Below are 16,010 nucleotides of genomic sequence, written 5' to 3' on the forward strand. Positions count from 1 at the left end.
TATTGGTGTGTATTTTTAAGATCAGTGACTTGATCAAGATGGACCTGAATACACAGATATGCTTTGAGAGGAAGGTTCCCTGCCCATGGCAGGGGATGGGAACTGCATGAGCTTTAAGGTCCTTCCAACCCAAAGCTTTCTGGGATTCCTGATATTCTGGTACCAAGCGAGATAAAAACGGGAGTGGCAGGATACAAACCTGCCAAGAAGGAACTCAAATACAGCAGAACACAAACTCCTGAGTTTCTCAGGATCCAAAGGCTTTGGGGAAGTGAAACACTCACTAGCATGAACCTGCAGGCAGCATTTGGCACAGGATATCAAGGGGCTGGTTCCATCCTCTCCGATGTAGGAATTTGCAGGAAGGGGCTCGGTGTTTTCTCCACTTGAGGTAAAGCACATCTCAGGGATCAGGGGCTTGGTCTTCTGCCCACACTTGGAAAGGTGCAGGAACGAGGACGGCTCCCCTGAGGAGACCGGGGCAGCTTCCTTCTCCACCTGGGAGGACTGGAGAGAAAAGCCCATCACTGAACTGCCTCTGCCTGGCCATGGCTTTCACTCTCCACTCTGAGCACTCCCCTTGCAAAAAAGTCACCCAACACCTGACACCAGGCAGCCAAAAAATGGCCCAAAATCCCGATTCCCACCCCCACCTCGCCTCTCCCCCTCTTCCTCAGGCATCGATAGGATCTGAAATTTGTAGTGAAAGCTCAAATAACAGAATAATGAGCAGCTTTTCCTGGTTTTCTTCTGCAAAAAATCTAAATTCCTAACTGCAGCTGAAAACACCAAGGGAAAATATAAAGGAAATATTACTAAAAGCAAGACCTTCCCTCCCCCTCTCCCATCCCTTTGGCATCCTTCCTTACTTTTCCTGCAAGAAGTTCTCTTGAAGGACATTTCAAGGTTTCTGGTAGCAGACAGAGTTAAAAGCAATGGATAAAACCAGCTCAGCTGCACCCAGTTTTCCTCACAACAGCCAGCAATCAGAAGAGATATTTTATTTTCAGTCCATATAATAAATCAAGAGATTTTATTGAAGGGGGAGGTTGGTTCTGCTTTCCTCAGGAAAAGCTTCCAACACAGCTACAAGTATCTAAGGCAGGAATTCCTGGTGGGCACACAAAGCCAGATTTGGCTTTATGTGAGAACAAATCAATGCACAACTGCACAAATAACTAATTCGTCTGATGAATTCTGCCTTTCTGCTCATAACATCTCCCAAAGCATATTGGTAGTTTCCAAAAAAAGATGATGGATGTGCTAACTCAGTAAATTTTTATTTTGTGGCTTGTTTGCATAAATTCAGCAGCTCAGGCCGGTATGGAAACAGGAGCCTGGTGTGACTTTTCTCTGCATGGAACAGTGTTTGCAAAGCTCCTTCAGTGTGATTGCAAAATGAACACTGAGCAAGCCAGAGAAGCCAGGAAAGATAACAAAAAAGGCTCCAACTACTGCCAAATCCAAACACATTTCTTTGGTGTGCAAAATTCCCTATCAGAAACGTCAGCATCCTAATTCATCCATCTGAGCAGTGTCAGAGGTTTAGATGAGGTATTAAGGAAAACCTCTTCATGGAAGGTGTGGTCAGACAATGGCACAGGCTGCCCAGAGATCTGGCAGGGTCACCATCCCAAAATACACCTGGATACAAAACACCTGGATACAGAGAGGGGGACGTGGCCTTATGGGGAACACGGTGGTGGGGAATTGACAGCTGGACTTGATCCTAGAGGTCTTTTCCAACCTTAACGATTCCCTGACTCTGTGACGAGGCATTACCTGGTTATAGGGGTAGAAGAGGGTGCAGACAGCACAGTATGGCTCACTCAGGGCAGCAGCTGCATTGAACTTCCTCTCAGCTGGGAAATTAAATGCTTTGTTCTTCCACTGGAAGGAAAGTAAAGATTTCAAAGCCTCTGGATCACTCATATCTTCCTCTCCAGAAAATGGAAACGTTTCTAGAATGAAAAGGAAAAAAATCACAAAACAATGGGCAGTCAGTAAAGGCAAAGAAGTTTATGGTTAGAAGAGGCAAAAGGAGAGAGGCTGAGTTAAACAGCTCAGGTCTCAACAACACAAGAAATGCAATAAATAAAATCATTCAACTCCTCCATGGTCTCTCATATGCCTATGCCCCAAATACTTCTTTAAACTTCTTTCAATGGACAGAATCTCCCCTTTGGGGATAGGATACACAAGACAGGGAGAGCAGTGACCTGAAGGAACCAGCCACGAGGAAGAGGAGAAGGAAGATTTAGTGCCTTTGTAACTCCCTCCCCTTTCCAGCTGTGAAACCTCCACCATCCTTTTAATGCAGATTTAATTTGCACTTTGGTAAGGTCAGAAGCCATGATGGCAGTGTAAGGAAATGCCCTTTCCTGTCCCCAGCAGGGAGCTGCATGCCCTGGCAGGTGAGGATGGTGCTGCTGTGGCCAGGCCAGCTCCCAGCTCCCAGCCCAGCCTGACCCAACCCTCCCAAGCTGCATCCCAGAGCTGCACACACAGACCCTGCCTGGGGCTTCAGGGCTCTGGTACAGCCATCCCCACACCACTGAACCTCCCATCTGCATTCCCCACCACCCCTCCCTCTGCCACAGCTCTGCCAGGGACTGCTCCTGCTAATTACTTTGCTAATTCTTTATTTTATAAACCTTTAAAAGGTCCTTGGCATTTCACAATTAAACCACTGCAGAATCCATTTGTGGCAGTCTGGGGGTCCAAGTTTCTTACCCTTCCTTAGTCCTTCCTTAGGAGTTTTGAGTCACTCTAAGTGTTAAAGAAATTTTCCACACAAGGCTGAGTGTAAATCACTCCCTGCATCACCAATCTGCAAAGTTTCCAAAAGAACAGGGAACTCAAAAACATCTTGAAAGAACATTATCCCCAGAGCTCAGCACATTAAACCAAATTGTTCACTGCTTCACTGTTAATTACTGGAAATAAGCAGTTTATGTTCTGCTCTACAAGTCTAAGTCTCCTCCCCAATTCTCCCTCCCTTTGAAGATTTTCTGACTCTTGGGTTACCTGGAAGGATAAAAGGAACTTGGAGTAAAACGTTTATGGCTGAGTTTACATCTCAGATTTTAAATGTTGCCATAACATATTTGTCAGACAATGTGGAAATTTTATTGTGTTTAATGAATCCCTTTTTTGAGGTGATGAGTGCTGGCTGTGTGGCTCTGTCACATTTCATATGAGGGTTACTTCCTAAAAAGTGTCTTATGTTGTTTATTTTTAAGACATGAATCAAAACCCACATTTCTCCACATTTCTGTCAAGGCACATCAAGTGACAGTCCAGGATTTCTGACACCAGTGAAATCAGTGAAACCAGCAGCCTAACCCAGTGACCAAGGGAGAGAAGAAAGGGGATGACTCTGTGACCTTCACTCCTCCCAGGATGGATCCAGGGGGACACACGGCATTCAGGATGGCTCCCACATTGCAAACAATTTGTCTGGGCTGAATCCCTGTGTAACATGAGCATCCCTTTAATTTACATGCTCACTGTTCCTCCTGCAGATCATCCTCACACATCATTCCCTGAAAAAGCCCGGGGTGCAGAGAGCTGCCTCTATTCCCTGGTGAGGAGGGAAGAATGTTTGATCAGATTTTGCCCAGCAGAGCTGTAAATCAGTCCCCAAGAAACGCCAGCTTCCACAAGAGCTGCTCCTGTTCCACCAGCCAAGTCCCCAAACACCATCCAACAAGTGAAAGCAGTGAGAAGGATCTGCCTAATGAGGATCCTCCAGCACAGAGCTGGTTCCAAGGTCTCACACCAAAACAAGATAACGAGTCTCAGCTGCCTCTGCACGCTTTACTCCATGTTACACACTTGGAAGGCATCAAATGCATCCTCGTTGGTGAGGAAAGGAGCTCTGTGTGCTCAGGAGAAGCCCTTCCTGCAGGAGGCTGCTCCAGAATCAATGGATGCATTTCTGAAGGAGTGAGCAGGGAAGATGCTGTCCTTTGGAATGAGGAGTTGTGAGCAGGGACTGCCAGCTACGCCCACGTGCCCGACCCAGCACATGAAAGCTCCTTACTGGGGGCTGCTCCATATTCTGAATAATGTGGGAAAGGCCCCAAAGTGGGAAATTACACCACAAAACAGAGAGGAAAGAATCTTTTCTCTCCCCTTGGTCCAGACTGTTAGCGTATTGGGAATGGAACACTGGGACTCGAATGTGGGAAAAGAAGAATCAGTTATATCCAGTTAAACACCAAGAAACATTTTAATTCTCATTTCTGCATCTGCCAAGGAAAGTTGGACCCCAACACTGACATGAATTAGGAGCCAAGCAAAAGGTTAGAACTGACTTTCCTCACATGTGAGAGCAGGCCTGACCTCCACTGCCTCCAAGGGGAACCGATCTTATCCCACTGCAATATCCAAGACAGAGCTTTGCCTTTAAGATTTTTTCTGCAAACTCTTTTTTCTCTTTGCCCAAAATGCTGCCTCATTCTGCAGCCAGCAAAATATTTTTCTTGAGTGGAAGAAGGGTGGGAAGTGAGAAGTGACACCTCCCACGGAGGAGTTTTGTTTCCAGCTGGGTTATCAAAACCAGAACACGCTGCATTTCCTACCAGCTACGTGTAACACAGAGCTTCAGGCCAGTTTTGCCAAAGGCTTCAGCAATTCCCTGGGCCACAGGGGCACGCACACGTCCCTGGTGCTGCTCACTCACCCTCGTCACTCGAGGTCTCCTGTTTGACCACGGACAGCGGGGAGCGCGTCGGGGGCTTGCCCAGCGGGTGCCGGCGGCTCTTCTTGATCTCCATCTTCATCTTGGAGAAGGCAGAAGCAGCCTGGAAGGAAGCACAGCAAGCTGGATGGGCACCCCCAAGGAGGGAACAGGACAAGAGAGGCAGAGCCCCTGTCTTAGAGAGCTCTTGGATTCACACGGCAAACTTTCCTCTGCCTTTTGGCTGAACTACTGAAGCCTTCCGAGCCAATTCCTGCAGCAGATAAAAGCCAACACTAACTCTTAAGAAGTTGGGTAAACTACTGAGTATTCTTCAAATCAGGACAGCCTCAGAACATCTGCAAGCTGCCAATTCCATCAGCTCGTGAAAAACCTGCTCAATCACATGCACAGCTGGGAACTCCACGGAAATTGTGAATCACGGAATCCCAGACTGGTTTGGCTTGGAAGAGACCCGAAAGACCATCCAGTTCCAACCCAGCTGCAGGCCAGGCTAACATCGTCCAGCCCAGCCTGGCCTGGGGCTGCCTGCCGCCAGCAGCGGTGAGCTCCGAGCTCCGAGCACTGAGCCCCAAGCTCCGAGCACCGAGCTCCGCGGTGAGCTCCGAGCTCCGAGCTCCGAACACCAAGCTCCGCGGTGAGCTCCGAGCACCGAGCACTGAGCTCCGAATACCGAGCTCCGCGGTGAGCTCCGAGCTCCGAGCACTGAGCCCCAAGCTCCGAGCACCGAGCTCCGCGGTGAGCTCCGAGCACCGAGCACTGAGCTCCGAACACCGAGCACTGAGCCCCAAGCTCCGAGCACTGAGCTCCGAGCACCGAGCACCGAGCTCCGCGGTGAGCTCCGAGCACCGAGCTCCGAACACCAAGCTCCGCGGTGAGCTCCGAGCACCGAGCACTGAGCTCCAAGCTCTGAACACCGAGCTCCGCGGTGAGCTCCGAGCACTGAGCTCTGAACACCGAGCTCCACGGTGATCTCCGAGCTTCGAGCACTGACCTCCGCAGTGAGCTCCGCGCGCTCCGCCTCGACGCTGGCCCCGTCCTTGCCGGGGCTCTGGAGCGGGCCCTGCTCACGCCAGCCCAGCCCTTTCTGCGTGGCAAACTGCTCGAAGGCCTGCTGGCAGGACATGTGCTCCTTGTCGAACACCACCTTCTTGCTGCGGGGCACCACGTACAGCATGGGGATGATGGGCCGCGGTTTGAAGTCCTCCTCCTCGGCGGCCTCCGAGGGCTGCACCACGTTCAGCGGGGCCGGGGGCGGCCGCGCTGGGCCCGGCCCGGCCTGGGCAGGCTGCTGAGGGCCCGGCCCGGGCAGCACAGGCGGCTGCGGGGGGAACGGCTGCTGCTTCTTCTTCCGCTCGCCCTTGGCCTTCGGGGGCCGCGCCTTGGCCTTGCCCTCCCCTGCTGGAGAGAAAGGCGACACTGAGCCCCCAGACACGGCTCCCGGGGCTCCGGGGCTCCCCTCACGGCTCCCGGGGCTCCCCTCACAGCTCCCGGGGAACCGGGGCTCCCCTCACGGCTCCCGGGGCTCCGGGGCTCCCCTCACGGCTCCCGGGGAACCGGGGCTCCCCTCACGGCTCCCGGGGAACCGGGGCTCCCCTCACGGCTCCCGGGGAACCGGGGCTCCCCTCACGGCTCCCGGGGCTCCGGGGCTCCCCTCACGGCTCCCGGGGAACCGGGGCTCCCCTCACGGCTCCCGGGGCTCCGGGGCTCCCCTCACGGCTCCCGGGGATCCCCTCACGGCTCCCGGGGAACCGGGGCTCCCCTCACGGCTCCCGGGGATCCGGGGCTCCCCTCACGGCTCCCGGGGAACCAGGGATCCCCTCACGGCTCCCGGGGATCCGGGGCTCCCCTCACGGCTCCCGGGGATCCCCTCACGGCTCCCGGAGAACCGGGGCTCCCCTCACGGCTCCCGGGGAACCGGGGCTCCCCTCACGGCTCCCGGGGATCCGGGGCTCCCCTCACGGCTCCCGGCCCGGAGCCGGGCTCGCACTTCCAGCTGGGCCTCAGCACTCACCTCGAGAAGCCGCTTCAGAAAGAAAATACTTGTGTCATTTCTGTGGACTATTGAATTCCTGACTGGAGCACAAAGGCTGCTAAAAACAACGTTTCCTGGAGGGAAAATATCTAAATCCCTAAGAAACTGGACAGTGTGCCAAAAACCTGTAATATGTCACATTAGCCCTGACTCTGTGTTTCAAGTCTTTTGTCCTCCAAAGTCAGGAGCACAAAACCATCCACTGGGGTGCAGGAATGAAATATTTTTGTACCATTAATAAAATAAATATTTCAAACTATTTTTTTTTATCTTTATGCCTTTTCTAATCCCTGTTTTTCTGTATATTCATAATGGGTGTATTAGCACAAAAATGCACGTGTACATGTGTATTCCTGTGCTATAGATGAATAAATGTGTATATAAATAAAGACATACATCAGGAGGCGTGCTGAGAATTTTTTTGCTGATAAGGAGGTGCAATCAAAAGAGTTTGGAGCCCCCCATTCTGTATCAGTAGTTTGCTGCTCCCTGTTTGCAAGCACAGCTCTTATCTGGGTATTACTGTGTGTCAATGCACCCAACAGCCCCAGGAAATGAAGAACTGAACGAAGATACCTGAATCATTATTGCCCAAAGATTTCTGCTATCAAGCTTTTTACAAAAATGCTTTTAAAGCATAAATCAGGTGCAGCACGGAGCTCAGCTGGATCCTGAGATATCCTTTACTCACAGCCATGTCCTTGTTTCTCCCAGCTCACTGTCACTCAGTTTATCTGCACAGCCCTCATGGATGTGACAACACTTCTTGAGCAGATAAACATCTCAGGATTGTCACCAGAGGCACCACTGGCCTGTAAAAGTCTTCCCCACCTCTCTTCCCTGGGAAGGGATCCACACACTCCCATTTCACAGCAGAGATTAAAATTCCTGCTCTCCCCTGAGGGGGATGATCAGACACAGCCTGCTCACCCCACTGAAGAACTTTCACCAACCCCAACCCACCCAGGCCAACCCGTGAATGGAAAATCACAATAGCCATCACATATTAGAGCTTTCTGCATGAAGAAGGGTGAATAATCCCACAACAGGATAAAGTGCCAGAGTCCCTGCTGAAATCCCCTAGGGATCACCTTAACCCCAGCATTTCCCAGAAGTCTGATGACTTTATTTACACTAACTTATAAAAATGGGAACAAGTCCAGCTCAAATAATTATAGTTGTACTCGTGTAGGCAGTCCCTCAGATAAACTGGTTTGTTCTATCACAGAGAAAGGAATATTGAATTTCCTTAGAGAAACAAACATATTGAATGAAAGGCAAATTGGATTTCTCCCCAGTTGCACAAAACCAGATCATATTTACTCTCTATACACTCCAAGAATTCTCTCCCCAACAGCACCACAAATGCCATTCACCAGCTTTATTGACTTCTAAAGGGTAATTTGACAGCAGCTGGCACAGAGAACTGTGCTTGAAAGTTTTTGCATTAAGATGAACAAACAAGTTTGCAAGTGAATCTATGGAATCAGAAGCCAGGAGAAAGGGAGGCAAAATTCCAACAGCCTATCTGGCTATCCTGAACACTTCCAGGAAGGAAAAGGATCTGAAGGCACAAATGCACAGGTAGGTTAAGAGAGGAATGTCTTTCCTGTCCTCGCTCTGCAGGATGGCAGGGGGACACAGGGGACACAGGGACACCCAACCCTCAGCACAGCTCAGGAAACTGAGGAGCAGCTGAGGGAGCTGGGAAAGGGGCTCAGAAGGAGCAAAGGAGGCTCAGAAGGAGCAAAGGAGGCTCAGAAGGAGCAAAGGAGGCTCAGGGGGAATTTCTGGCTCTGCACAAGTCCCTGGCAGGAGGGGACAGCCGGGGGTCCGGGCTCTGCTGCCAGGGAACAGGGACAGGAGGAGAGGGAACGGCCTCAGGCTGGGCCAGGGGAGGCTCAGCACGGACAGCAGCAGGAATTTCTCCCTGGAAAGGCTGGTGAGGCCTTGGAAGGGGCTGCCCAGGGAGTTCTGGAGCCCCCAGCCCTGGAGGTGGCACTCTGCAGTTCCCTTCCCGGGCACAGCCCCACAGGGAACAGCCGTGGACTCACTGCAGGATTTGCTCAGCACGCCCAGGCAAGGGCAAAGCCTCAGCACGCTCCTCCCTAACGTCCCAAGACAACCTGCTAAGAATTCTAAATATATTAATAGCAACATAATAAATAATGAATATAAAGCTGAGTCATAAAAACCGAAAGTAAACACCGTAAGGGATCTGGGTCAGAAATCCTGAAAACCTCAAGTTATAAATACTCAGCTTGTCCAAATAACCAACACAAAGCACAAGGTTTACTTTGGAACCATGACTACTTTGAAATCTCATTTTTTCTCCTTCTCAAGGTCATCTCTTCTGGTGTAATAGAAAATAAAGTCAAATTAAAACCAGGGAAATAAAAAAAAGGAAGTGCAGGAGGTGGTGGGAGCAGGACCATCCAAACAGATGCTGTTTTCTTCTTCAAGATGAAACCCTAAGACACTGGTGAGAGGCAATGCAGACAGCAGGATGTGGAAAAGTAGAGAAGCCATTGGGATTTAATTGCTGTACTGCAGTAGGAAAGCTGAATATTTGTGAGCAGCCACACCAAGCTGGAGTTTGCTCCAGTGGCACTTCTGCAATGGTGCTGAAAATAAGCTTTTCCCTCCTGAGCCAACAGTCACAGTGCTCTTAAGAAGTACTGGAAGTGTATGATTTGGAAGCCATTCAGCTAGAACAGAGTTTTTATTATTCCTTGGCCATTCTAATGATCTCAGATCTGTCCTTGTCACTTATCTCTCCTCTCTGAAGAAAAATCAGCATTTTCGGGCCATTTATTACAAGCATCAAGTGTTAAACTTGTACGAGAGCTAAGAGCAGACAATTTAACACACTGCTGATGCTCTCAAGCTTAGGGCAATAGAAATTAAGTATCTGCACTGTGCAACAATGGTTCTCCAACTCCTTATTTCCCATGAAAAGAGAAAATACACTGCCTAGCTGAGAGACTGAACAAAGCCCTCAATTCTCCTCCCAGAGCTTCCACAGATTTCCTTTAAGATCATTATCGAGGTTCTCTAAACAGTTGGCAGCATCAGTTTCTCCAAATGCTAAACAAATAATGGATACATACAATAGATGTAAATTAATTCCCTGTAAGCAGTGCTGGAGAAGCCTCCAAGAGGGGGTGAGTGCATCACAGACACAAAAACCACTTAACCACACATTAGGGGGGAAAAAGCAGCTTTTTCTCAGCAAGAACTCCAACCTTTTCTACACAGCCAAGAAAAAGGTGCCACAGAAAGAGCTCCCTGCACAAAGGGTGTCTGGATGTGCAGAAGGAATCCCAAAGGACAGGGAGTTGTCATGGCCTGGTTTTATTTTCAGCAAAGGTTTTATATTTCATGCAGAGGAAGCTGAAAAGCTTTCCTGCTCCAGCTAAACTTGAAGAAACCCAAGTGGGACTCGTGCAGCAGCTGTGGACCCCACCCAAACTGAGGCTCTCTGCATTCAGTCTCTGAAAAATGGGAACAAAGGGAGGGGAAGAGGAAAGATGAATTGCACAAGGCAGTGCACAAATCATTCTTTTTCAGAGCAGGACACAAAAATACATTTATTTGTTTCTCTATGAAATAATTCAAAATATTCCTCACATAATATATGTTTTTACAATCCTGTAATAGTTCGGGCCTATAGAATTTTCAAGCCCTGCCAAAAAAGCTATTTGGATTGAATCCTTAAAGAGAGGGAAAAATCAATTGCTGCTGTGAATGATGACATATTTCAGTGAACAGAGATTTAATATTGGGGAAAACTCTGCTGATATTTCAACAGAAATAAACAGCAGCAGACAAGTTATTCACAGAGGTGCTCTAGAGCTCGCCCCAGCTCCTCACTGGCCTGGCCTCACCTTCTCCCTCCATCCCTTTGCTTCTCTCCTCTTCCTCCAGATCCGGCCCCCTTTTCAGCTCCTCTTTCACTTTCACATCTTCCAAGGCAGTTTCAATAGCCATGACATCCCCAAGAGACTTCTGATCCTCTGTTTTGTGTCTTCTGGGTTGACTCCTTTTTCTGTGAGACCTGGAAGTACAGAAGTGTGATTTGACATAAAAGAACAGCCTTCAACACAGAAAACCATCACTGACTTAAAAAGCTGAATACAAAACAAAAGGATCTTCTTTGGAGAGAAAACACAAGGTAGCTAAAATAGCTACAGGGCAAAAGAGATATCTGAAAGGGAACAGATGAACCTTGCATAACACAACATTTAAGATCCATTCAGCAGCCATTAATTGTCTGGGTTTCCTGAAGAGCTTTTTCCTACCATTACTAATGTAAGCTCACAAGCTGCAGTTAAAGTGATTTTAATTGTGTTTTCAATCTATTTTGCTTGTATTTCAAAATACAGATGAAAACTTGTTTAAATCTCTCTTTCATCCTCTGCCTCCATTCCATTATTTTTTTTCATTCTGTCCATGCCTCCCTTTGGCAAACTGCTGGAAGTCTGCAAAACATCATCTTCCAGCTCTGAGACATTACCCAGCACTGCCAGTTCCCAAAAACACACTATAATGAATGCTCAGAGCAAAATCAATAGGCAGTCTGTGATTTTTCAGCAGTAAATTCAGAAGGTCCAAGGCCTTGAAGAAATCTAACAAAAAAATATGCATATTAATAAGAAGAGACAAATACTAACGAGGCAATAGCAACGCTGTTCATTCTTTTTAAAGTCAATGCTACTAAGTCAAAGATTACAGGAGCCACAATGCAAAGAGAAATGGAAATTCAGAAGCCAGGACAAGATTTTTGGGTTGGGAACTGTAGGAAGCCAAGTACCCTCACAGACACTCCCCACTGCTCAAGAGGGACAGGGAGGGAAAATTGGAAGAACAAGAGTCAGAAACTTGTAAGTCAAGACAAATGCAGTTTAATAGGTGGAGGAAAGAATAAGAAAAAGAGAGAAAGAAGCCCAGGAAATCCACTCACCACCTCCCCAGGCAGTCCCCAAAAGCAGCACCTCAGAAGCCAAACTCCTCCTTCCTCCTCTCTCCCAGTTTTTATTGCTCCCCATAACATTTTACGGCACAGAATTTCCTCTTTGCCACTCAGGGCCAGCTGGGTCCCCTCCCCACCTCTCACCCAGCCCCAGGGTCCCACTGGGCCAGACTGGGACAAGATAAAGCCTTGACACTGTGCAAGCAACAGCCAAACTCCAAAGCCTCCTGAGCACAGGTGCAGCCCCAAATCCCAGGAACTCCATCCCAGCCAGCCCCAGCACAGGGCTTTACAGAATCTGTACAATTGCTCCTGAATTTCAGGCTTAAATCTAACAAGCTCTCCTTTTCCAAAAGGACTGATTCAGAAAGTTGTGATTTTACCCCATTTTTAGCACGTAGGCACTTCCTTGGTAGAAAGCAGCATTTTCCTCATGGCCTCGCATCCACCATCGTGTGACAAAGACTAAAACACACTTCACTCATCAGTCCTGAAGTCTAGAAAAGCCAAAAAGCATCTCCCCATCCTCAGAGCCCAGAAAACTCAGCTGCTAATTAGATTTGGAGCACAACAGAGTTAAGAGCCCTTAATTAGCCCCTAAACTGACAAAGAAGGGAGAAAGAAATTCAACCTGAGATGAATGATGAATAGAAAAGCAAGTTGATCCATATGCACAGGGACCTCTAATTGCCAGACTCTGAGCAGATGGTGGCCCTCCAAGAAGAGCTGGTGCCTTCACACCTGCAGGACATCATTAGCAGGAACAGGGACTGAACCCAGAAGGATCAGCTCTGCTCTTCACCCATATTCCAAGAACACCTTCCCTGGGAGGGGAACGTAGGGTGGGAGGTGAAGATAAAGCTGTAAGACTTTGCCACTGCAGCTGGAACATTCCGTAGCTGAAGGAGGAGTAGAGTCAAGTGTTACAAGCTGGTTCTAGCAAAGTGTGTTTTATTCCTGTGGTGTGGAAATGCCAAGCAAAAATTACAGCACAGAGCTTTATACTTGCAGGAGAGTAAAAAAGATCTGTTTTGCAGCGCTCTTCTCACTTGGGCTGTGGGGGAGAGAGGCAGAAAGCTCAGCATTTCAAGAAAGTGATTCCACAACTACAGGCTGAAGGCTGAGCACTTCCAGAAGTGAAGCTGCTCTGTGTCTGACAGAATTCACATACCAGAAATGGGCTGGTGGGGACTGGACTAAAACACTCTCTTGCTGAAGCCATAAAGTAAACCAAGTCGGGTTTTTTAAGGTAACCAAGTCTGACTGACCTTAGAGAAGAAATAACACCTCTCTGCAGAGTTTAAAAGCACCATTTTTCCAAGAGAGCTGACAAAAAAGCAGCATTTGTACTCTTTGAAGAACAGACCACAAAGTGACTTAAATTAAGTAGCTACAGCTGTGAAGGTTTGGGCAGAGGTGAATCCCATCCCTCCATCCTGCTGAGAAAAGTCAGGCTTCAAGTAAAACGATGTCTTGGAAAGACAAAAGCACAGGAGAAAGTACTGCTAAGGAGTATTGAACAGCTTCAAAACTGCTTCAGGATAATGCTGGAATAATCCAGGAAACACTGAACAGATAAGCAAAAAAAGTACCTGGATCTTTTGCAATAGGCTCAGGCTGAGAGAGGCTTCTCTGCTGGGTAATAGGCTCAGGGAGGGAAAATAATCCTTGGTGTTCGTACAGTACCTTACACTGTGCAAACATCAGCCACACCAGGAGCCCTGAACAGCCACAAAAATGCAGCAGCACTTTCATCAGTGACCAGATCCCTTTCCCCACACCCAGTGACCACCACACATCCCTGCCAGCCCAGGAGAGAAACTCAAGAGTGAAAACCAGAAGAGCCATGAGACAGTTGGGGCTGTCCAGTGATGGAAGAAGATCACAGAAACCCAAACCAAGATGAAGTCTGAGGAACCTTGAGGCCCAAAGATTTCCTGGGGGCTTTCACAAAAAACTCAGTGACAGAGGAAAAGAGTCCCAGAGTTGCTATTTTAAGAAACTTGCCAGGAAAAAGAATGAAGTGACTGAAGTTGCTGAGGGAAGTCACATACCGGTGTTTGTTGTCCTCTTCCTCATCTCCTATCCTATAAAGCAAGATTCCAACAGGAAAAGGTTAGCATGCCAAATTTTCAATTCAAGCATGCTGTAACACACAAAAATCACAGACTTGTAGAAAATTAATAAAAAGATCAAAGGAAGCACAGAAAGGCATGCATAAAATCCCCTTTGCGACCAATGGGCTTTCTTTAACTCCTGCTTTCTGATCAGTGGAGCTCTAAACGTTCACTACAGACTTTTTGGTCTTCCAGGATAAGAGATGAGATGTGAGGGGGCACAAAGTGTCCCACTTTGAAAGGTGTGTGCTTTTATAACATGGGAAGGAAACAGAACCGTGAGGGACACATTACCCCAGACAAATGGCACGAGGAACTGTATGGAAAGAAGAAAGGAAGAAGAGTTTGAAGTGTCTCCAGGGAAGGACTGTAGCATTTACAAGCTCCCAGTGAAACTCCAGCTCAGGGCTCAGGCACTCTCTGTCTTTACCTGCGCAGCAGTTTCGCCTTCAGGTCTGCCTTGGTCTCGTTCCAGGCATCGAGCTCGGGGCTGCTGAGGGCCGTGGGCTTCATGTGGTCCAGGACAGCGATGTCCTTGCCCTGCTTCCAGAGCTCGTAGCGCTCGGGCTGCAGCACCCGCACGAACACGTCCATGGAGATCTTCACCATGTCCTTGCGGCACGTGCACTGCAAGAGACCCCGCACACATCAGCTCCCCTGCCCCACACAAACCACCCACAGCTGCCTCACACCCTCTGCAAGGGTCTGCCTCGGCTCTACCTGCTCCTGGAAAAGCAGCTGCCACTCTCCAAGGGTACTGGAAAACTGTTCCCGAGGATTTGTTCCCCCTCTAAGCCCCCCAAGAGGCCAAAGCTTCCTGGGACTGGCAGTGCTCGGCTCCTGTGCTGCAGGCATTACACACAATTACTCTGTCTGCTCCAGCCCAGCTCAGAGTCTGCCCTCCAGCCCACGTTCCCTCCTTCACACTCTCTCTGGCAGAGTTTTCCAGGCTGAAAAGATATTACTGGTGCCATTTCATAACTCAGAAAAGCCTTACAGGAACCAAAGCCTGACCCAGAGCACAGGGCAGTTAAACTTCATAATGCCACATCCTGACACAGCACAGCAATCCTGCACAAAAGGGAAGAAATAAAAAACCCGCAGTAACTACAACCTGCATGCAAACCATTCAAGGGGAGAAAATGTGCTTTACTCATTCCAACTGGCATATGCTCATTAAAACTAACCTGGAGTTACACCCCTGCTATTGCACAGAGAGGACTCCCAGGTGCTTTTCCTTGGATGAATCCCTCTGCTGTGATGAATCCACACACTGAGTGCAGCAAGGGGATTCTCACCCTGGGCACTGATACCAGTCTCAAAGAGTCAGCCTCTATAAACTTAATCAAAAGAAGGTAGAGGATGGAAAAGGACCCAGGAACCCCTGAGGTGCCTCTGGGGGCTGCAGCCACAGCTCTCTCAGGGGCTCTGCTCTAAGGTGCAAAGCTTTGCTTGCACTAAATTGCTTTTCAACTCGAAACTGAGGCTGAGGTAATTGGAGCCACTTTGCAGGACTGGTTTTCACACCTTTTCAAAACCATTCTATCCATTCTTTTGGCAGAAATGCATTAAATTAAACCTGCTTTCTCCCTTTTCTCCCTTCCCTTTTCACCACCATCACTAATAATTTATGGCCATAGTTGAGAAATCACTGAGAGAGGGAGAGAGAAGAGTCCTTGTGTACAGTTCTCCACCATCCCACATCCTCCAGCTCCTGTTTCTCCCTGTGCAAGGACTGGGGCAGTGTTGGTAACCCGGGTGTGCAGGAGCAGTTATGGACAGGCACTTTCAGGAAAACTCCATTTAATGAGAAGCAGCTGAGGCCAGAAAGGCTGGAAATGCAATTTGGCCACAGCACCACAGAACACAGATGGCACCCAAGCTTCCCATCCCAGCCCAGGCTGGAGCTTCCCACGGCATCTCCATCAATCCTGGCCTGAGGGACTGAGCAGATTTGCCTTAACAAAGTTTAAAAGCTCCTGTGCAGAGCTACAAAGAGGAACACAGAAGAGCATCCCCAGCTCTGCCCTGGACCCAAGAGGTGCAGCACAGACACATCCACGCCCTCAAATCTGCCAGCAAAGCCCGAGGCACCCGTGGCCAGAGGTCTCCAGAGCAGTTTCCAAGCACCAGCAGCTGCAGAGCATCCCCCAGCTGCAGCCCTGGCCAGAGCTGGAGGAG

At 49.0% G+C, this 16,010-nt stretch overlaps 1 protein-coding gene across 9 annotated transcripts in view; it reads right to left on the reverse strand.

Annotated features, from left to right (window-relative positions):
* Positions 1-16,010, reverse strand: part of KDM4B (lysine demethylase 4B) — a 71,134-nt gene that overhangs the window by 11,972 nt on the left and 43,152 nt on the right. For 2 of the 9 annotated variants that reach the window (XM_058858732.1, XM_058858735.1), the window contains 7 exons: positions 14,260-14,456; positions 13,767-13,799; positions 10,628-10,797; positions 5,700-6,106; positions 4,688-4,808; positions 1,783-1,961; positions 285-507 (listed from right to left, as the gene is read on the reverse strand). In XM_058858732.1, coding sequence (XP_058714715.1) covers positions 285-507; positions 1,783-1,961; positions 4,688-4,808; positions 5,700-6,106; positions 10,628-10,797; positions 13,767-13,799; positions 14,260-14,456 — 1,330 coding nt within the window. Of the gene's footprint in view, positions 1-284; positions 508-1,782; positions 1,962-4,687; positions 4,809-5,699; positions 6,107-9,193; positions 10,233-10,574; positions 10,798-13,766; positions 13,800-14,259; positions 14,457-16,010 lie in introns of those variants that run through there. The other 7 variants (XM_058858733.1, XM_058858734.1, XM_058858736.1 and 4 more) reach the window with 7 other exon arrangements.

Source organism: Poecile atricapillus, chromosome 28 (genome assembly GCF_030490865.1).
Source record: "Poecile atricapillus isolate bPoeAtr1 chromosome 28, bPoeAtr1.hap1, whole genome shotgun sequence".
In the NCBI taxonomy this organism is placed as follows: Eukaryota; Metazoa; Chordata; class Aves; order Passeriformes; family Paridae; genus Poecile; species Poecile atricapillus.